Genomic DNA, 23,642 nt, shown 5'->3' with positions numbered 1-23,642 from the left:
TGGACTTAAAAAAAATTTAATTGGAAAAGCACATCATCGTAATTTGTTTCTGTTTTTAAAAGATATTGGCTTTTATAATAGACTTTAACCTGTTTTTTTTTTTTTAAGATATCAGCTTTTATCATAGACTGTAATCTGTCTCTTACCTAAGCTGGAAGTTTTTACAAATGACTAATTGCATTGTTACCATTTGTCTGGCGCAGATAACCTTGACAGGTTTTGTGCCAAATTACAATAATCCAATCCAATCCGTAAGTTTCCGAGTCGTTAAAGACACTGTATACTAATAGCTGGTCAGAGGTCCCAGTGGTTGAATGAGGTGATTGTAAGTAGTGTCTATGTTTTTCTTCACATGCAGTATTTGAGAAGAGAAAGTTTGTCCCATTTACACCACAAAGGCATGCGGAAAGGAGAGAGAAAATACATTATATACTTACCCTTTTGAAGGGAGACTGGGGATGAAGGGACCCAATCGCCAAATCTTGGTGGTGACGAATTTTCGTCCACCACCTTTTAGTTCGGGCGCCACTGCACAATCATTAGGGTTTCTGATGCTGGGGACGTGAAAATGTGCCATACCCTCGCCGGGACGCGAACCCTGGACTTCTCGAATACGCGTCGAGTATGCTTCCATTTACACCACGAAGGCATGCGGAAAGGAGGAAGAAAATACCTTTTAAACTGTTAATTCCTTCTCCAGAGCATAACCTTACATGTGCTTTGCCTTAATTAAATCAACTAAACAACTAATCATTTAAGGCAAAGCACGTTTAAGATTCTTTATATGTGCCTGTGTTAATTCAATCATCTAATTAATAATGCATTTCCAGTGTTTCATTATTATCTTTAAGGCTCTTGTAGAGGTCTAATTGAATTTCATGCAAAAGAATTGTTAAACATGGAAGACCCAGTATTTAGGTTTATCAATGAAATCTTTCTTGTTGAGAGATCACTTTCCAACGGATTTTCAGCGCTTAAAATATTCCAGAAAAATAAGGATGCCGACTTTCTAACCAAAGATGGCTGAAGAATAAAACGTCTACATTTTTAATTTTCTTTCGGATAACAAAGTAGATACTATAGAGAATTTTTTCGGGCCCACCAGCGGCTGAGTGGTAAAGTCGCTTAACACTGGTAGTTCGGTTCGAATCCAGCGAACGAGCTGGCTGCATGGGCGTTTTCGTGGTTTTCCCATGTGTAAGAGCCAGCCTTCCTTAGAAAGTCCTCCATGAAGGCCTCCTTTCCCTTAGGCAGATAACCCTCGAGTCTTTGCTATAATCACATAAACCAAACGACACAAAATTTTTTAAAGACCAGCATGTTCAGTATTTTGCAGAAAACACGCCAAATGTCTTGCTATGTTCTTCCGTTCCAATATGCTTCTCTTGTGCTGATTTTAAGGATTCCTAAGTTACCTAAGCCCGAGTGTTAAAAACCGCTAAATGAAATCCTTCAGGGCCCCTCTCCTTTCACGCAGATAGCCTCATGTCTTTGTCATATTCGAATAACTTAGCCTAATCATTTTACTAGACATGACTTTGAACAAAAATCAGCCCCGAAACAATACGGCTGAATTTTTAAATTTTTTTAAAGCTCCATCTAGAGAATTATTTTAATTATTTGGTAAGGTGTATCGCACTGTTTAACGTTTCATTATTGTTTCTAAGACAATTTTTACTCTAATCTTAATTTAGTTTCAAAAAGGAGTATGGTTGACATAGCTAATGCTTTGAAGCATTAGAGAGAAAGATTAATCAACGACTTAGTCGTTTGATAAGAATGTAACAAAAAAAAATATTTAAAGCAGAGAAAAATTAATAATACCACTATGAGTCCAAAACGCCTCCATAAAAAAAACAATTATTGCTCTACCTATTGCTTTACTTGGTGAGTACGAAAATGTAAAGACCGGATTTGTTTCTTTTATCAAAGTAGGGAAACATGCCTTTATAGTTTACACGATAAAGAGGTTAGTTTTCGCCTCTCTCTTTTAAAAAACGTGGACATATGAACCAAAAGAAAGTTATAAATACGAAGCCTTATTTTTATATCTTGTGCGTTTCAACTGTAAATTTACGAATCCACTTTACGTATCTTCACTGCATTTTAAAACAGTAGCAGATGTATATTATGATGCATTTTGTTCTTAGCCCTTTTCATCCAGCATTTTATTGTTACACTTTAATGAAGTTTAGTAAATTGAGTATTTCCTAATTTTATTCTAAATTTAAAATATTTGCGTCTGAACTAATCCGAACATAATGTATGTTTGGAACTTTTACGAAAGCATGGAAATAAATTACAAAATATCGTAACATTTTAATTAACATAGGAAAGAAAAATAAATTTAGTGAAGCTGATGTCATTGAAGGCGTACTGAATAGTTCAGAATGCCACTTAAAATTTTTAAATACGCCTTTATTATTTTTTTATTATTTCTGGCGTAGTTTATGCTTTTATTTATAGGAACAGTGGGCTTGGTTCATCTTACTTGCATGGAACGATGGCTTAGTACAAGGTACGAGACGAATGATAAATGTGAAATTTGCAATTACACATTTGCCACGGTTCGTTCTCCAAAGTCAGTTTTAGAGGTAACTATTTTCCTTACGTACATTTTTTAAATAATGCCTAATTGTACTGCAAAGCAGGGTACTTTTCTGTTTTGCCGACGCAAGCGATAAAGTCGCCAGTAATGGTACAACCGATGCGAAACGAAATATCCTCGCTGGTAACCTTTTACTTTAACTTTTACATTTTCAAAACAAGTCTCAGCCATTTCTTATCAGATTGATTGTTTCTTTCAATACTGGAGGCTTACCAGCGGCCGAGCGGTAAAGTTGCTGAACACTGGTAGTTCGGTCCGAGGTTCGAATCCCGCGAACGGGTTGGCTGCATGGGCGTTTTCGCGGTTTTCCCCATGTGTAACTCGTATACGAGCCAGTTTCCCTTAGAAAGCCCTCCACGAAGGCACCCCTTCCCTTAGGCAGATAGCCCTAGTGTGCTTTGCCATAATTAAATAAACCAAACCAAGCCTTTCAATACTGGCATACAATTACATAGAATTTTTACCAGATAGTTTGATTTTATCCCCTAAGGCCATTCGCGGGCGGTAATTAAGTCAATTGGGATGCAATCACATCACTCACCCGATGGCGAAAATATAGAAAAGGCAAAGTCAGTGGTTAAATTCATCAATTCTAATGAGAATGCACTAGCGAAGTAAAGCACTGCAGCTTTAATTTCTGAGTAAGCTATTCGTACGAATTGAAATAATTCTTGCATTTAAACTTGTATTCCAAATTAAGATTTAACTTGAAATTGTTGTAGGTAATTACTGAGAGAATTAGATTTTTGTAGCGTAGTTTACGTGAGATGAGATCACTTGGGGTAACGTGATATGAACCGGCGAATAAGGATGTTGTACGATGAAAGCATAGTAAATTCTTAAATTAATGTCTTATTACAAATTTATTGTCTTTATTTATTGGCTTTTTTACAAAATTTTAAACGATATTAAAATATTTATACCTTCAAAATAAAAAATTCTTAGAACTAACATCTTTCAACACTTTTTATGTGTATACTGTGTGTTTTCACTAATAAAGTCTACTTGGCGAGATTTGTGCCGGCGAAACGGAAAAGTGCCCAAAGCGGTTATAGGGGATAAGTCAGAAAGTGTCAAAATTTGTAATCTGGGGGAAAATATCATTGTTAAATTTATTCTAGATGAAAAATAAATCGCTATTTTGAATTTCGTTTTGTTTCTAACCCTAGAAATACAATTCTATTTTTAAAATGGCTTATATCAAGATATGTACTACCCTTATTTTTTCCTCTCTTTTTAAAACATAATACTTAAATTTACATAAAGCTTTTAAAATAATAATTTTTCTGATACTTCGGTCCTAAAGGTGTAAGAAAGGAGAAATTTTAAAAAATATAGGTGCCAACCAAAATTACGTTCAATTGCCATTAACATAATATGAGACAGCATTACTATTCAAGGGCTAAGTGTTTAAGCTTCAGGAAACTTGGATTTGTCTATACAAATTAAATCTTTCAGATTTTTTCAAATCAAATTATTTTAAAAGAATCTAATGAATATCAAATAAATGCCATTATGTTAGCTTATTTTGATTTAAAATCAACGAATAATTTTATAACAATGTTGTACAAAGAAGGACGCATTTTTAATCGCTAAATAGAACACCCGAAAATGGATAGTTGTATTTTTTTACATTCGCATTAGAAGATATAAAATCAGGTGCTTTTCATGTGGTTAGCGCTTTTTTTTGGGGGGGGGCGTATTTCTTCGGCCTCAAGTGCCTCCAGTTTGATTTGGCTTCTCAGTTGGCAATAATTGACTTCATAACCTCGCGCGATTACGTTTTTTCATTTATTTAGTTTTTATTATTATTGGGATGGATTTCATTGCTTGGGATTTGCTGAGATAAATAAGCTGCTATCCTGTTCCTTCAAGGAAGATTTAGTCAAAAAAGGATTGCGTTCGAAATTAAGGGAGTGCGCAGAAAAGCTCTCCTTCATCATTATGCCGATTCCCTTTGCTAATTTTCATCTTTTTAATGCTACTCGGTTTCAGTTGGTTACTTTTTTAGCAAGGTGTTTAAAGTAGCATTAGTCTTTCAGAACAATGTTTAAAGAATATCAAATTTTACGTAAACTTCTTAAATTAGATATTTTCGCAGGCAAGCGGTTACAAAAGTCAACTCTTGAATCTTCTGCCACAAATATAGGCCTCTCAGTCAACGAGGATAAAACCAAATTCATGAAAATTACACTCGCCATGGTAAACTATCGTAACCAATTGTACATTAACGGCTAGAGCTTCGAAAATGTTTAGGAATTTAAATACCTTGGCACCATAATTAATGACAAAACTAAGAGCAGAGATTGATAGAATTAAAAGGGTTTATAAATGCTTCTTTGGACTAAGAAGATAATTAAGATCTAATATTATATGTCGCAGAATAAACTACGAATATGTAAGACACTAATACTAACTGTTTTACTTCATGCAAGTGGAACTTCAAATAAAGATATACAATGCTCTCTGGAACATGTTTCAGAGAAAAATCCTCAGAGCAATTTTAGGCCCAGTACAGGAACAGGGACGCTGGAAAGCAAGATTTAACTGTACATGCTTTATAAGCAAACACAAATAATACAATCACTCGTAGTAACAGATGAAGATGGCCGGTCCATGTTTGGAGAATATCGGAAGATAATACCAGTAAGATCTTGACATTCTTGACGGCTTCTAATCTAAAGAAAGACCACTGACTACATGGTTTGATAACATTAAAAAAAACTTAAAAAATAAGAAATTGTAGAGGAATCGCTGCAGACAGAAGTGGTGGAAGGAGCGCATTTTTGAAGCAGCCAAGGCCTGTAAGGGGCTGTTGTACTTGTGAAGAAGTCTCTCGTTAAAAAGAGTAATATTTCAATGCTACAAATTTCTTCATACGTGTATGGATAATTAAAACATCTCTTAAAGTATGATCTCTCACTGTAATGCATTTTGAATAGAAATTCCATTTGTAGATCACAAGCGTAAAGTATATATGAGTCATTTTTCTTTAGAAAGCCGTGCATGAAGGCATCTTTTTCCTTAGCTAAAGAGCTCTCTTGAGCTTTGCCTTAACTCACCAGCCAGTCATTTCCAAATCCTATGGACAGCTCTCAGTTACCAGGTTTATATAATTGCAGATTTACTAAAACCTAATTCCAAAAAAAAAAAAAAAAAAAAAAAATGAAGTTGCAGGACGTTGAAAAAATTACAATCCCAAATCATCAATGCAAAACAAAACTGTCTATGAAATCTGCATGGGATAACAGCGATAGAAAACGTCTGATAACGTTAGATCATATGCTAATGCTCATTTGTCTGACCTATAGTCAGCCAAAGCTCACGAAATTCCTCGTGGCAAGGAGCGCAAGATACGCCGACCGTTGGCAACAGCCTTGAGCTCCTTACAGGTGACACTACGATTTAGCTCAATTTTGCCCCAATTTTGAGAGGGCACCCCGGGGAAATTGAGGGTCTCTCACCCCCCTTTTTCCCTACCACCAACCTCTCGAGAGGACTTTCGACTCGCCGCATATTTAGTGTCTCCATGCCAAATGCAAAAATGACTCGCACAGGCACTATACATTTAAAAAAGCCATGCCTTCTCCGGAATTCGAACCCGAGCACTTCGGCACGGCAGTCAGCGATGATGCTAAACACTATACCGGCTGGGTGGCACAGCCAAGGCCACATAATCTGGAATATTGTTAAATTTCCGTTAAGAATATACTGTTCATTCATAAAAATAAATCAAGTACATAGCTATTAATCTTTAGTTTCATACTGACTCTTATCGAAATACAAGAATAATGTAAACAAATAGAGTGGTTCACCATGAAGAGAGAAGAAAGTTTGAACACAGTGACAATAAGTTCTACTGTAAATATTATTTAACGCCATTTATACTTTAAATTCTTTATTTCTAGTATCTTTGATTCTACTGTTATTTACAGTGACGCCTTATTTTTTATTTTTTTTAATTTTATTTATTTATTTTATTTGAGAAACTTATTCTTCACATTAAACTGGCTGAAAATACACGTTAATACACTGCTAAAAACAATTAGGGAATATTGTGAAACTGATATGAAGCAATCATCTAGTTTTTTAATAGAAAATGAAAGAAAGGAGGTCAAAATTGAAACATCCTCACGTTTACAAACTTCAGAATACGCACATTTTCCCCGTGATGTCGAAAATTATGTATTTTAGCTGAGGAGTATGCTTTGTGTAGAAGATCAGAAACAATTGTCATGTGTTGAATGCTTCGTAGGAGTGAATACTATGTCTGAACAACATGATTTACTTGAATTGTTAGTCTGTGGAAGTAGAAGCGGGTTAAATGCAAACTGTTTTAGCGGAAGTCCTTGAAGCATGCCAAAGTATAATTTCCAGGCTATGGAATCGATTTTTCGAAAACGGAAATGTTAAGAAACGTTAAAGTGCAGCAACACAAAAAGATAACCGGTATTTAACCGGCCAGATAAAACCGCAGTATGAACGTGACTCTTTCGCAACAGCATCTTTTGAGAGCTACTGATACACTGCGAAAAAAAAAGGGGGGACAGTTCTGTATCTTTCGTTCTACTGGGCCGATTGACGAAATTCAACTTGCTTTTTTCATGTCCCGAAAGCACGACTTAGGATATGTATCAGATTTATATATAGCATTGTTCTAGTATAGGTATTTTGACACAAAATCGGACATTTTCTGAAATGACATGCCAATTATTTTCCATACTTCTTATCTACGACTCAAATTAAGCCAAACCGTCAAGTTTTGTAAAAATCGCCCCAATAGTTTTTAAAAAATTAGCTCTCAAAATTTTAGCTCTTCAATGTTAACTGAATTTGATATATATTTATTAAACTTATTTGATTCTTCCTTTCATATTTCAGTGCCCACCAGCGGCCGAGCGGTAACGTCGCTGAACATTGGTAGTTCGGTCCGAGGTTCGAATCCCGCGAACGGGCTGGCTGCATGGGTGTTTTCGTGGTTTTCCCCATGTGTAACGTGTATACGGGCCTGTTTCCCTTAAAAAGTCCTCCACGAAGGCATCCCTCCCTTAAGGCAGATAGCCCACGAGTGCTTTGCCGTAATCTAATAAACCAAACCAACCTTTCATATTTCAAAATTTAGTCCATTCCAAATAAAATTCGTCTATTTTTTATTTATTTTTAAATTTGTATTTTTAAATAATTTTTATAAATTTTATGAAAAAAATTTGAATTGTACACTACATTATTTTTGCCATCTTCTTAAAGTAGATGTATTTCTAAGTTCACTTGCAAAAAATTCGTTTTTTAATTAAAATTTCCTAAGATATACATGAATTTATATTTTGGCGCGTTTTTAAATTTGGTGTATTTATTATTAGTGATAATAACGAAAATGCGGTTTACGTACTTTGTTAAAATTATTTGAAAGCATGAACGATGACTTTTTCCCGCTCCTGTACAAGGAAAGGAAAATAGGTTGCTATAAATTAAGAAGTTCGCCAAGTGAATTAGTCTTAGCAAACTGAAAAAAATGCGCCAATATAAATTTTTAAATTTCTCCATAAATTTCAAAATTGACTATCTAGGCGTAATTTGAGCCGTAGAATCGAAATACTCAAAAAATCTAGCATGTCATTTCAAAAAAATTTCGAGTTTTGTGTCAAAATACCTATATTAGAACAATGCTATATACTATAAATTTAATATATATCCCAAGTCGTTTTGTGTATGCAAAATTTCGAGTTTTGTGTATGCAAAAGGAAGATATTTGGTTTCATTATCTTTGTTGAATTATGTCAGGCATATACTATTTACCACAAAAATTTCGAAAAGTCTCATTGGCTCCAAAAATGTGACGTGACTACCACTATAGTTGTTATTGTCGATCATATGAAATTTTTATCAGCTGATTTAAAAGATTTTGTAACTTAAAACAAATTGATTTTCCAACTTGGATGATGCAGCCAATGCTAGTGGATTTGGCTGATATTTCAAATATGCAGTAAAAAAAAAAAAAAAAAGAACTCGCAGAAATGTAAAATGATGAGTTAATTAAAACGTTATTTAATATAAAAGGATGACATAGCTTTGTGAGGAAACCAGAATCAGATATCCAAATGCAACAAAATTTGCAAGAGAACTATTGTTACCATCTTCATATTTTTCTGAATGCAGATTTAGTGCCATAAATGATTTGCTGCTGTAAAAAAAAAAAAAAAAAAAAAAAAAAAAAAAAAAAAGGGTTGGATTTGAGACTCAAGTTATCTAAATTGGAACCTGACATAAAATTTCTTTGCAGCAAGTATCAAGCGCAAGGAACTCGCTAAATTTAAATAATAAAAATTGCTAATATTTAAAATAAAAAACTTTCACCTCTTGAATTTCAGTTCTCCATGTTTTGAAAGTTCACTTACTGTGTTTGCTCACAAAATTTCGTAGTAATTTCTTCCTAAAAGCTATCATTCAAGTTTTTTTCGTGAATATTTCAATTTTTAAATATTAAAAATTATGTATATGCTGCTAGGGGAGGCGTAAAAATTTTAGAGAGGATTGGGTGGAGCATAGCACAAAAAAGGTTGGGAAACACTGCTCTAGAGAGAAGAGTTGCTTGTCGCTCATCACCTCTAAAAACAGCCCAGCTGTGGAATCAGCTCATCTATAGGAATGAGAAAAGACTATCTCAGTTTCCCCTTCATAACCTTTTTACTCACGAGTTTGCAATGTTGTTTTTGGTCAACGGAAACCGTAACGCTTGTTAAAACTCATTTGACTGAGAAATCAGAGTTTTTTATCGTTTTAACGACATTTACGAAGTACGCATTTTTTTGTTTGTTTTGAAGAAAATTTGGGAAGAAAAATTAATTATTCCTTGTCCCATGCGTAGGTTTTTTTCTCATAAATGCAGCCTATGCATCAAGTATCAGCCAACAAACGTTTCGTTCAACAAACAACAGTGTTTACTTCAGTTTATATCCGAAATCTTAACACCGTCTAATTGTTTTCATTAGTGTAGTATGTTTCTGTTAATTGTAATATGGGTCATTCTTGTTTCCTAGGCGCACCAGCGGCAGAGCGGTAAATTCGCTGAACACTGGTAGTTCGGTCCGAGATTCGAATCCCACAAACAGGCTGGCTGCTTAGGCGTTTTCGTGTTTTCCTCATGTGTAACGTGTATGCGAGTCAGTATCCCTTGTAAAGTCCTCCACGAAGGCATCCCTTCTCTTAGCCAAATAGTCCTAGTGTGCTTTGCTGTAATCTCAATAAACCAAACCATTCGTGTTTTCTGAGATATTTTAACTGCCCTCGTATTAACGTAATTTTGAGAAAATCATGGATATCGTTCCCAGAGTACTCCAGTAAATCAAGAGTTTGACTGCATTACTTTTCAGTTTTTTAGAAGATTCTAAAGCCCACCAGCAGCCCAGCGATAAATTCACTAACAGTGGTAGCTCAACCTGGTTTCGATTCCAGACGAACGGGCTGGTTGTTTGGGCGTTTTCATGGTTTTCTCCATGTGTAACGTGTAAATACGAGCCAATTTCTCTTGGAAAGACCTCCACGAAGGCACTACTTCACTTAGGCAGGTACCCCCTCATGTGGTTTGCCCTTTTCAAATAAACCAAATAAAACAATGTAACGACTGTTTTAATCTACAGTAGATATGAACATTTGAAATACGTTTAAATTCGAAGTTTTCTATATCACTGTTTTTCATTTTGGATATAGATGTATTCATATTGTTCAGCCAAAATTCAGTAAATGAAAGTTAATTCGGATGTTTCCCGTTATAGGACAACACGCATGGACAAAGATGTATGAGCTAACTTGATTCTTCTCCAAAAAAAACGCACATTTCCGTCATCAGGTTATTTCGAACACCATACTTTTTGAACCTAAGAAATAATACATCTGGTAGTTTAGGTATTTCAATAAACAAAGAACGAAGTAGAATGATATACTTCGTGAACGTTTTGTTACTTACAAAACTTACTTTGAAAACAAAAATGTCCATCAGTAGGCGAATGGTAAGTGCAGGGAACACTGGCAGTCGAGCCGGGTTGAAATCCCGGGGAATGGGCTCACTGCATGAACATGAGTTTGTGATTTTTCCCATGTATAACATGAATATGAGCCAGTTTCCCTTAGAACGTCCTCCACGAAGGCATTCCTTTTTCCTTATACAGATAAGCCCTTGCGTGCTATAATCTAACTAATGAATTTGAAAACAAAAATACTGTATTAAGAGATAAAAAGTAACGCAGTTAATTTAACGGTGGTCAATATCAGGCGTTGATACAAATAAATTTTTGTAGAACTTTGTTTAGTGCATGTTGTCTTATAACGGAAAAAATTCAAAAATTTCAAGAGATATAAAATAATCTCGAGTCTATATTAGAGGAAAAATACGTACAGTTTTGTGCTTAGCTCATCTTTTACGACACTTCTTTATAAGTCTCTTGAATTTTCAGATGTAGTTTTTTTTACATATCTAAGTCAGTTCTCTTTATTTTTTAAATTACAGTTTTAGTTTCTCTGGAAACAGATTAAAATTTGTATAAGAATTTTACATCGATATTTTTGAATTACAGCACTTTTTTTTTCCAGACAATACTAGTGTATTAATGTTCGTATTTTACTCGAAACCTGATTAATAAAATGTTATGCTAAATTACTTTACTAAGACTAGTTGGCACAGTCGTTTTCTCAGTCGAGTTTTATTGTAGAGTTTTTCTAATATTCGTGTATTAATAATCTTCTTATCTTTGAAAGTATATTCGCAGTGATGAGAACCTTATGCAACGTCGATCTCTTATGGGGGACATGACGTGTTTCCTTTTGCTAACACCTTTAGCAGTCGTAAGCAGTTTCCTCTGTGTGGAAGGAGCTAAGAAACAAGTAGCGTGGGGCAACAGCCTTGAAGCAGGATGTCTCATGGCGCTAGCAACCTTTCTCGTAACTATGTATTCTATCTGGAATATACTAACTTTCAGGTTTGTTTTTCATTTTAAAAATTCTAGTATTATACTGGTTTTTATTATTTTAAACTTTCTTGAGTTTGATACAGATTGTTCTCCTTAAATCTGGCAGTCTTAGGACTGACTGCCAAACCACAGAAAATGGCGGAAAAGAAAGATCCACATTTAAGAAGAATAAATGTTATATTTAGCAATAAACATATGTCTAACCCTCGAACTGGTCAAATTATTCCAAATATATATTGCTGTGAAATCCGAAATAAAATTCACTTTAAATAAACAAAAAAATACATTCACAGTAGTAATCTAGCTTCATTTCTGAATGAAACACTTCAGCCTGCTCTGTAAACGAATCCTCAGACAAGCTACCATCTTTATTATATCGAAACTTAAAATACTTTAGAAGTGCATTGTTTAATTTTCAAAGTTCTTATTCAAAGTTTTCAACACTTTAACTCCTTATCAGAAAGACAGGGGAAAAAAAAAACCTTCATTTCGGTAAGTTTTGCATAGTTGATGTACTAACCTCGGTAAGTATTTACACTATGCCGTTACAGATGTTTCTGTACCTTTTTCGCAAACTCTAGAGTTTCAAAAAAGACAAGGACTTATGCCGGTGCTTATTACCACAAACACCTTCTTCTGCACTTAGCTGACATTAAGGCCTATATGCAGCCAAATACGAGAAACCAGTAGTCTTTCAGAACTCCAGCTGCAGCGCAATCAGATTTTTAAATCCGTACTAATAACAGTGCCACCCTGGTGACAGATCCAAAAATTAATATCGGCAGTTTAAAAACTCGCCAGAATATGAATTGCCAGAGCCCGATTTAAAGGAGAACTGCCTGTATTATGTTGATCGAAGTTATTATTCTTAATTTAAATAATTTCGTTCTATGTTAATATTACGTACACTTTTATATTCATCTAAAATTAATTATGGTCATCCGAAGCTATTTTCCTCATAGAAGTTAATACGAATTGGCTTAATCCATCCCTGAACCACAGATGATTGCTTATTTAAAAGTTACGGCCCTACTTCATATACGCGTTCATCGTAAAATCAATGGACAAAGCACAAAAACAATGTAAATCACTAAATCTAAGGAGGAAAAAGTAAACATAGTATTAAACAAATTAAAATAGACGAAAATTTAATTTTACTGTAACCGTACGAATAAGCGTAGATAGCATATTATGGCAAAGCACACTGGGACCTTTATGCCAATATGGCAGCAGAATGGACCAATCACAGCGAAGCAAACACAAACTGACATTTGGTTGACAATTTCATTCAGTCAGCTGCGTATTCAAGTTCATGTACAATTTTATCTTCCCTGAGTTGTCATGCTTAATATACATTTCTAAATACACTTTTAATTGCAAAAATGCTGTAAATAAGAAAAATTCACATTATGGTATTTTTGAATTTAGAAATTCAGCTTTGTTAAAATTATAAAATTTACACTTTTCTATGATAGAGGCAGATAGCCCTCGAGGCTTTGCCATAATCACATACACACTATGATACTGCGACAAGGTAGCATAAATGTTACTTGTCTGGTTTCGCCCACGGGAATCAGACTCTGAATGCAATCACGCCGCTTTCATACCAGAGGGAGCAATCCAGTTGAAACAAGGTCACATTGTTACTTATTCTGGTTCCACCGTCCAAGGTCACCCCAATATTTCTTGCTATAGAAAATCTTTCAGCGGAGTCAGAATGTGTTCTCCTTTTGTTGTTCCCTACCATAGAAGGACCCCCTCCAATTTAGCAGAGAACTAGCGACACCGAGAGTCAGTCAAGTTCTTGGAGCCATAAGCAAAGGAGATTTCGGAAGAGCATCGGCTGCTTGGACCTTCCTGCTGGGACTATGAGAATTTGCACATGGGGACTGTGACCACTTTAGGTGTGGTGTTGACCTAGCACATTCCTGTCGTAAAACTTTCTGAAACTTCTTGACTGAGAAATCATTGTTTTTCCCAGATGGTTTTTAACCGCACCTGTTAAAGTCATGTTCTTCATTAAAATTCATGTTGTCCTTTATAACTTGAGTCGGGAGTTCAATTCAGCCCTGCATTACAACAGGGGCTTTAGATAGCAGGTTCGACTACTAACCACAACAGTAATATTGTAATTAGTGTCAGTGTTTGGTATTATTCCTGAAAATCAATTTAGGAATGAACTCGTCTGTGGACTTCAGCTAACATCAAATGCTAGTTTCCGTACATCCTCTTGTGTGAGTGTTCTGGATCGTCCATGAGAAGTTCCAGAAAAGGCAGTGTTGTTAAAGATTTTGTGTAAGTAATCAGGAGACCTTCTCTGCACAAGAACAGTCTAATTTTGCCTGAAAGGACCGCGTGTATGAAGGAAATGCTAAAACGTGCGATCTAGTGCTGTAGAACAGTGGAGTTTTTTCGGAGAGATACCTGTACCCAAGTGCGTTCCAGTTCCAGTAGAGTCCAGTAGTCATTGAAGATGTCTCCATATTGGTGAATACCATTTTTGTGATTTTAGAAACGTTTATGCGAGTTATCGAGATAGTTCATTAGGACTGCATGCCTAGGATGAGGGATGACTTAGTACAGGACTTTCAAACTGTCTCGTATCCATGTTACACATAGAGAAAACCACGAAAACGTCCATGCAGCCAAGCCCATTCGTCTCTATTCGAAAACTAGGTCGGAACAACCAGTATTCATGGCCTAGCCCCTTGTGGGCCTCAATATAACTGGAAATTGATGATGAAGAGAAGAAAAGAGATTTTATTGCTTAGATGAAACGTTTTCTTCCACAAAACGGCTGTTAATTGTCTTTTTGCCGCAGCACATTTTATAATTTCTTTGTTTCTTAGCGCCACTTGATTCTGCTTAAGTTCCACTGGTCCCCCGTTTAACTTAAAATTTGTTCAGCGGAATTTGTTGTCCACGTTTTAAAATATCTCTAAAGGGAAATTTGTCATTAAAACTACTTTCTTGTATCTTGCTTTATCACAGTGATATCATTACGTGAAACTTTGTATCTTTCCTAAACATACACGAATCTTTATATCTATATATATATATATATATACACTACTGGCCACCGTAAGTGCAACACCCTGAAGGAAGCATGCAAATAACATGAAATTTACAACATGCATTAGCGGAGGTGAGATATGCAAATGATTAGAATTTCAGCGCAGATGCATATCACGCGCGCCTGTGGCACCACTTCAAAGCGCTATTTAAGGCTTGGAGTTTTCGACGATTTCAAGTTCGGCAATTGTGTTTATCTTTTGGTTTTTTTCAAAAAAAAACGATTAATTATGCCGCGTAGTAAACAGCGATCATCGTTTGATCAAGTATCCGAGTTCGACAGACGAAGGATAGCGGCCACCCGAGAGTGCGGATTATCTTTCAGAGAAATCAGTAGTTGTATTGGACGAAACAAAACAACTGTAATACGGATATGTGACAGTTGGATGCAGGAGGGTACGACGGACCGACGTGTTCGATCGCATCCACCTCAGTGCACCACTTCACGTGATGACAGGAACATTGTGCGCATGGCAGTGATGGATCGCTCAGTCACATCACGAACCATAACACAGCACATTCAGTCTGTAACGCATCATCCAGTGTCTGCGCGTACCATTCGACGCCGTTTACAGCAGAGTGGTCTGTCCGCAAGACATCCACTGCTTCTTCTACCCTTGACGCAGAACCACGGACGTCTCAGCCGCCAGTGGTGCGATGAAAGAAGGATGTGGACGGCAGAATGGAATGAAATTGTCTTTACTGACGAGTCACGCTTCTGTCTGCAACACCACGATGGTCGAATTCGAGTCTAGAGACACTGTGGAGAGAGGATGCTGAACAGCTGCGTTATGCAACGCTACACTGGTCTTGCACCGGGTATTATGGTATGGGGCGGTATTGGATATCACTCTCGCACTCCTCTAGTACGCATTGCCGGTACTTTAAACAGCCAGCGCTACATCTCCGAGGGGTTGGAGCCAGTTGCCCTTCCTTACCTTAAGGGCTTGCCCACAGCCATATTTCAACAGGATAATGATTCGACAACACGTGGCACGCATTGTCCAAGGGTTCTTCGTCAATCGCCAGATTGAATTGCTTCCCTCGCCGGCTCGCTCTCCGGATCTTTTGCCGATAGAAAACATATGGTCCATGGTTGCTGAACGATTGACCCAGATTACATCCCACGCTGCCACACCAGATCAACTTTGGCAACGTGTGGAAGCTGCTTGGTCTGCTGTACCCCAAGAACACATCCAGTCTCTTTGAATCAATGCCGAGGCGTGTGGCAGCGGTGATCTCCAACAATGGCGGCTACTCTGGCTACTGATTCTGGAAGGAACCGCACTTCACAGAAGTCTATAAATTTAATCATTTGATACTTGGTCAACATGTTATCTACTAAATAAATTTTGTTGTGATATCTCTTGTCTTTTTAGTGTTGCAATTTGGATAACCAGCAGTATATATATAATGGTGGGCACTAGACATTCTTAGGCTTTCGCCTCTACTAAGACCAGAACTGGTGGTCATTTTATTATGAAGGCACCTTAATAGGCGGCCACGGTTACCTCCTATGAAGAGACAGACAATTTACATCCATACCTTTTCCGGGATTCGAACCCGCGTCTTTCGGTATCGCAGTCTGCTTCTGGCCAAATTGGTTCCAGAATCTACAAAGTAACAGAGTTGCCCAGCGGAAACTGAAAACAATAATTGACTAATGTACTAGCAATCTTCTGACGCTGGAAGATAGTAGCCATAAAGTACAAACTTGAGTCGTGTCTAACACACATTAGGTTCTAACAATGCCATTTCTAAGCACAGTTCTCTTAGAAGAAGAAGAAGAAGTTTAAGGCATTCCCCGTATCGAGAACTCAATCTCATTCTAGTCCACTCCCCCTTCGGGCACATCATGGTGGTTCAACCTCCACTATTACCCTCCAGGAGAGCAGCGCACCACCTGGGACGCACCCGAGGCAGCAGTTCTCTTAGAAATAGACATCGCACCTTCAGTATGGCATTAACTCTTCTTGAACTGGAACATTTATTAACCTGAAGATAGATTACTTGCTTTGCAAAGCATAGCAGTATGCACGTTAGAACAATATAAGCTAGTTCAATATGTCAGCAACAGAGTTGTGATATGTATGTTCAATATGTAATTTTTGTATTTATACTGTGCCAGGTTTTCATACATAAAGTTTGTACTGTATCTGAATGCTGTACTGTATCTGTATATGTTTATATCTTTTATTAATGGTGCGGGGTAGCAGCGGCCGAGCGGTAAAGTCACTGAACACTGGTAGTTCGGTCCGAAGTTCGAATCCCGCGAACGGGCTGGCTGCATGGGTGTTTTCGTGGTTTTCCCATTTGTAACGTGTATACGAGCCAGTTCCCTTAGAAAGTCCTCCACGAAGGCATCCCTCCCCTTAAAAAGATAGCCCTAGTGTGCTTTGCCATAATTAAATACACACACACACTTGTATTAATGGTACCTAATTTATACTAAGGATCACGCGTACCTGAATGGCATGCTTCATGTAAACTTTAACTATCATGATAACGTATATGTATATATGAATATGAGTGAGTATGTATACTTTTATTTGTTTAGGAATATACATGTATGTAAGTGTGTATATATATATCTGTATCTGAGTTAGTATTTATATGTATGTACATATGTTTTGATTGTACTCTTCTTCAAGTGCCTTGTATGCACATGTACATTTCTTTTTTGCATTTTATAAATGTCGTCTGCTCAGCCGGGGCTGCTCAGGGCTGCGGCCTAGCAGCTAGTGGTTAACTCCCGCTGAGTTGTTAACTAATTCTGCATGGATATATCTATACATGGGTCGGAAGCCAACTCAGCGGTTTACTCCCCTAACCGTCTGGGCGGGAGCTTATGCGAGTCTGGTGATCGAAAACTTAGGTTATCTTTTTCCCTTCCTCCGATGACACTTTTTCACAATCGCCTTTTGTTATTACTTTTAAAAGTATGACAGCTTAGATCTTTCTTGAGCTCATTTTTATGGTCCTCTAGTCCCTCTAGTAACTCTTCAGTGTTAATTTCCAAGCTCATAGTTTTATGTAGACACAATATCACAGATAGCAAAATTCTTGAATTCCAAAGCCCTTAAAAATAACTGCCTGTGACACAATTTGACCTTAAGACACAATATCATAGATAACAAAACTCTCGAGTGCCCAAAGCCCTTAAAAATACCTGTCTGCAACACAATTTGACAGTATCCTCCAGGCCGAGTTCATAGTCCGGTAAGTCACTAGCTGTCAATTTTTGTTAATGTGTGTTAAGCATCGGAAAATATTAAAATGTTTCTAGAAGACCTAAATGTTAATTCTGTGACAGTAGTTACCTCAAAATACCTTTGAAAGTTATTTGTTACTGGCTTGAATGTTGATAACTCGAGACAACGTTCGTCACTCGAGATTTGTTTGTTCATGAAGAGAGGCGTCCGTGATCCGAGGTCCAACTGTACTTAATTTCAACGAATTATGTTCATTTTTAACTTAATAAATATGGCAAAAAGTTGAGTGCCTTTATAAATCAGGAATGTATCAGGGAATATCGGGGATGTATGTCTAAACATATTTATCCTTAATTCATGCATCTGAGTTTTACCTTGAGGTTTAAACGTAAATAAGTCCTCAAGCATTTTTTTACGCATTTAATGTTTCACAAAATTCGTTTCATAAATTAGTAAGTGCTATTGTGTGAATACTTGAAATATCTAACCGGTCCAGTTAAACTCTCAGAATTTGATTATTTCAGTTTTCGTTCTGAAATCCGTAATGCGGAGATAAGGCTTCTACACAAAACAAGCCGTTCTTAACACATTTCCTTGCTAAAGAATGCTGGTATGCAATATTTTTTCTGCTAGCTAATTTGAGCGTGGGTGCAGCTGTTATGTATGCAAATTTTGTAGCTATTTTCTTTTTAGCTTAATATGCCTTTTCTAAGGGGTAACTTAATTTTAAGCACAAGTATATTAGAATAATTTATGTCCGGTAGTAATATGAGGAAAACGATGAAAACATAAATAACGCCTGTGAATTTTTTAAAATTTACTTCTATAACTTAAAAATGGTTGTTTTCGAATTCAAGTCATGGACTTCAAACTAAAAATAATAAAAAGTGATAAAATCTGCGGAAAAGGCAAAGCAACGCACATGTATTCACAGTTTCAGAATTCAGCGTGCGGTACTCAGAATACATTAACGTATGCTAAATACATTTTAAAACGTGCCAAAAGCCTTTCCTCCTTTAAATCACGCAATGTTCTTTTGTGTCTCAAGGTTACGATAAAAATTTGTGGAATCATACTAACAAATTCGACACATGAGAATTAAAATCCTCCATATTAGATCTCTAATATAACGCAAGTTAATTTTTTCATTGAAAGGGCCTTGGCAACTAATTTTAAAAATATTTTCGAAGGTAATCACATCTACAACATGATGAGTTGCTCAAGCAACAAAGCACTTCATGAAGAGTTCTGATTTATGCATCTAAATAGGCATTTTACATATGGTTTCATTATATTTGCCTATGTGTAACATGAATACAAACCGTCTTCCTTGGGAAATCTTTCATGAAGGCATTCTTGCCCTTTTCCAGGTAATTTTTGTGTGTTTTGCCTTGTTCAATCAATACAGTCCATTGAAGGTAATCGACAGTTTTCGGTAAATTAGTCTTTTGAAAACTTAAAATATCCTTTATTTCTCTTGATTAGCAGTTATTAATGCATTTAATCTAAAGAACATGAAGCTCTTTATATAGAATGGCTGTCATTTTTGAGTGGAGTTTTCTATACGGATACAATTGATCAGTTTATTTTATATAAGAAAAGAACTCTTGTAAAACTCTGTTATGGCCAAATTTATGCAGTCCACTATGTATGCTTTCAAATCATTTTGTTGTCGAAGTAATGAAAAGAATTAATACTGTTTTAACATTTTAGATAGTTTACTAGATATATATTTCTTCTAAAAACTTAGCATGTATTTACCTACGTATGAAACTTCCCATTTAATTTTGATAAACTGGAAGCAACAGACAAGTGACGGAGGACGCGGTCACCTGGTTACTAATATTGTAAAACAGATATTTCTTCCGCGCTTAACACTATCTATGAAGCCGAAACATCCCTTGAGGCCAGGAGACGACTGATCGGAGTTTATTTCAAATATTAAACTAATTACATTGGCAAAAAAAGGGCTGTTGATTTAATTGCATTTCACATTTGGAAGGACAGCTTGATAATACTATCGCGATGTTAGAATAGGTGATATAATTCCCGAACGCTGATAAATACATAAAATATATATAAACATAAAAGCCATACATATAGGTGCATACAACATATATAAAGGAATACAATTACTTGTTTGCAATGAAATACTATTTGTATAGCACGGTTCCACATGTTAGGACTTACAAAATCAAGGTAGAAACAACAGACATAAAATATACAAATTTGACTAGGCTTATGTGTTTAGATAATTTGATTATCTAAAAAAATTATCTTCAGGAATGGAATAGCTCATATCCATGTTACAAATAAGTGCCTATGCAAAAACACCCCTGTAGCGAGCCTTTTAATCTGGAATCGAACGCAGGTACAAACTACTTGTGTTCAGCGACTTTACTGCTCAGTCGCTTGTGGGCCATTTCCGAAGGTATCCCTTTCCATAGCCTCTCCCACTAAACAGACCTTACGTTCAGTAGCTAGAAAGAAATCCTTCTCTAACTTTCAGAGATTTTACTATTACCGAAAAGATACTTAATTAAAGATAGAAATTTGTTTTCGCGTAAATTTTAATTAAAGAGTGAAATCATTTTCAGCGATGGGTGTAAATTTAATGTTTTTGACAACGAATATCATGATATGGATTGAAGGAAATGAAACACTCTATCTTTACTTAATCCATTTAATTCTAGCAGTCAAACGTTGAAATGGATCTGTGATAATATAAGGTTTCAGCGGGGCCAAGCAGAGTCGAAAAGCTTGTATTAATTAATTAATGGTAGGATTGGAGGAAACCGAACACAGCTCTTGATCTAAATCATTTAATTCCGACAGTTGAACAATCAGGTGGATTCGCGATTGAGTGAGGCTGTATTGACCGCGGCAGAGTCGAAAAGCATGTATTAATTAATGGTATAAACAATATGATTTACTTGGTTATAATACAGTAAAACTTCCAAAAAGAAAAAAAAAACTAATCACCTGACTAGATGGAAAATTCGTATTTCCGCAAGAAAAACAAATCTAAACATGCAACACGAGATTTAAGAATGTAGCTATTTAGACTCTACATATCCCTATCTCATTCCAAACTTTAGCGTTCATGGAAATGTGATCTGCCCTTGAAACAAAAGTAACCGAGCAAATTTTATTTAGAAAATCCTCCACGAATGCGTCTCTTCCCTTAGGTAGCTGGATTTTGTGTGCTTTATTTTAATCTACCATAATAACTGTGCAGAGAACTACTGTACAAATGCATAGAGAACGAATCATCATCAATATAAAATCAGTTTTCCCCCAATTCCAGAATAAAGACAGTAAAATCTATTGCAGAATAATTTACTATCATTTTATAAAACAAAATATTACATAATAATCAGTAAAGTTTATTCTGATGTCTTCTCCTAATTTCACAGTCAGCATTTACTTAGTTCAATACTGCTATAAGGACATAATGCTGACTAAAATGTTGTTTGTGTCGCAGTACTAACCTGTAATGTACTTAAACATTTACTTCCTAAAATTTGAAAGCGTATAATTTACTGCAACGATTATCTTTAAAATAAAAGCCGTGAGGATAAATTCCAGAGCCAAAGAAACTGTACGTAAAATTCATCGCAAGAAAAATTCCATCTGCTCAATTTGTGCAGAAAGAAATTTTCTACCCCATATAAATATTTTCTGTTTCATTATATAAAATTTTGAAACTTCATATACATTGCTATATTTAATATAAAGTCTATAATTTCAGGGGATATTTAAATTCTTTGAATGCATTATTTCACAAATCAGTCTTATAAATGAATTTCGCAAAGAATTTTATATCCCTTACCATTTTCAACATTGTAATAATCGCATTTATTATCCACATCTGGCCTATATGAGAATGAAATCAGTTTGAACAAAAAAAAAAAAAAAAAAAAAAAAAAAAGTATGCTACTATCTTAAGCAGTTTAATCACGTTCAGTTTTTTTAACATGTATCCTTATCTTGAAATTCATATTAATATATAGTCTTTTTTGTAGATCAGAGTTTCTTGAAGGAAGTAATTTCGCTCCTTTTAAGGCCTTTGAACTGTCTACTGGTTTAGATGTCAGTAGGTTCGGCAACAGTTTTATAACATAGCAAGATAAGATATAATTTATCCACGAGAAAAATTAAGAAATATGTTACGTACAAAAACAAATTATGCGTTGTAGGTCTTCCCTCAAATAATCTCAACATCGTATTTAGTGGAATGAGACCTTAGTACTCTGTGCTAACGTTTTACAAAGAGAAATCGCCTGTATGCTCTTAAACATGTAGGCGATTTACATAATTATGGTGTTACGGCTTCTGTTAACAAATCTTAATCTGATGAGCAATTTAATCTTACTGATAGAAATTTAAACAAAATTCGCCAGCACCATCTCTTAGATATTATTTATCTAGCATGATGCTGTATTATTACAACTGTATTATTTCAACATTGTATTTGCATTACAAAGAAAATATTATATTAATTTTATTAATTTTTATTGGCAAATTTTTGCAAAGAAATAAAAAATATTACATAAATTAATATTTAACTAATCCCATATTAAATGTAAGTATTAAAGAGAAAGCAGAAGGGATATTGCAAATAACCGTCTCAAACTGGAGACAGAGTGATGCAATAAAGTTTGGAAAACTCTGTTTCAGATACATTTATTTAGCTGTTAGCAGTAAAACTTACGTAAATTCATTCAGTGTAAGATATATTCTTAGGATATATTTACTTTAATGTGCTTTCATTATTCTTTCCCAGATATCACTTGAAAGGTTACATGAGATGGCGTAGCAGGAATCAAAATGTTAGATTGCTGAGAGTTCAAAGAGTATCTACAGACGATGACAGTTGCGGAAACAATTTGCAGGGTATTCAAGTTATTCCTCAAGCCCGTGAAAATTCTTCAAATCGGATATCTACTCTGGAAAACAGACTATCTACCAGTTTGCCAGCGGTTTTCACAAATGTGAGTGAACAGTTAACCTGTTCTACTGGATTTCCTTATTCTTTATCAGAGCGTCCGGAAATAAATATTTAATTTAGTAATTTTACTTCTGTAAATAATTTTAAAATTGTTCTATTTCTGTGAAATGGTTATTAATGCCCTTTCTATCTATACTGAAACTGCGAGATTTTAAAGCTATTTAAAAGCATTAAACATACTTTCAGGTAACAGAAACTGTCTTTATCAAATAATGACCTACAATTTCTGTTTAAAATGTTGGATTATTTATAAAATTTCTTTTTAGTAATAAACAATTTTTATATTACAAAGCAAAATGCTACTTTTATATAAATTCTGAAAAACAAAGCATATCGAAGATATTAAAAATAAATTTCAAATTTATTAATTGTTGTTCTGGTAATAGATTTTACAGTTTTCTACTTTTCAGATACCAGAAACCACTTCATAGCTGGAAACGGATGTGAAAGTATGGAAAAAAAAAAAAAAAAAAAAAAAAAAAAAAAACATGATTATTTGAAACAAGGAAAACTGAATTTGTATTAAAAATTGAATAAACAAAAAGTATTGTAAGAATTTTCAAATATTTAGAATTTCAGAACTATATATGTTTAGATGCAATGAATTTAATAATCGCTATCTTTTTAATCACTTCATACTGAATATTAAAGTTTAAAATTTAACAAAAACATTTTACCACCGAATGCAGCTAATGCCTCGAAATTTAATCTTTACTAATTTGTGTACGAGAAAGGAATTCGTATTCAGCAATTGTATTTTCTCACAATACAGCTTA

At 35.3% G+C, this 23,642-nt stretch overlaps 1 protein-coding gene across 2 annotated transcripts in view; it reads left to right on the top strand.

The window, feature by feature from the left end:
- Positions 1-23,371, top strand: part of LOC118191755 (E3 ubiquitin-protein ligase MARCHF3-like) — a 43,355-nt gene extending 19,984 nt beyond the window's left edge. Inside the window, exons 3-6 of one of the 2 annotated variants that reach the window (XM_035362605.2) lie at positions 2,467-2,594; positions 11,360-11,580; positions 22,642-22,849; positions 23,277-23,371. In XM_035362605.2, the coding sequence (XP_035218496.1) occupies positions 2,467-2,594; positions 11,360-11,580; positions 22,642-22,849; positions 23,277-23,297 (578 nt within the window). In that variant the 3' untranslated portion in view covers positions 23,298-23,371. Of the gene's footprint in view, positions 1-2,466; positions 2,595-11,359; positions 11,581-22,641; positions 23,193-23,276 lie in introns of those variants that run through there. The other variant, XM_035362604.2, reaches the window with a different exon arrangement.
- The last annotated feature ends 271 nt before the right edge of the window (positions 23,372-23,642 follow it).

This window comes from Stegodyphus dumicola, chromosome X1 (genome assembly GCF_044657685.1).
Source record: "Stegodyphus dumicola isolate Sdum_Otavi_A_Nest chromosome X1, ASM4465768v1".
In the NCBI taxonomy this organism is placed as follows: Eukaryota; Metazoa; Arthropoda; class Arachnida; order Araneae; family Eresidae; genus Stegodyphus; species Stegodyphus dumicola.
This window is presented reverse-complemented; position numbering and strand designations above follow the sequence as displayed.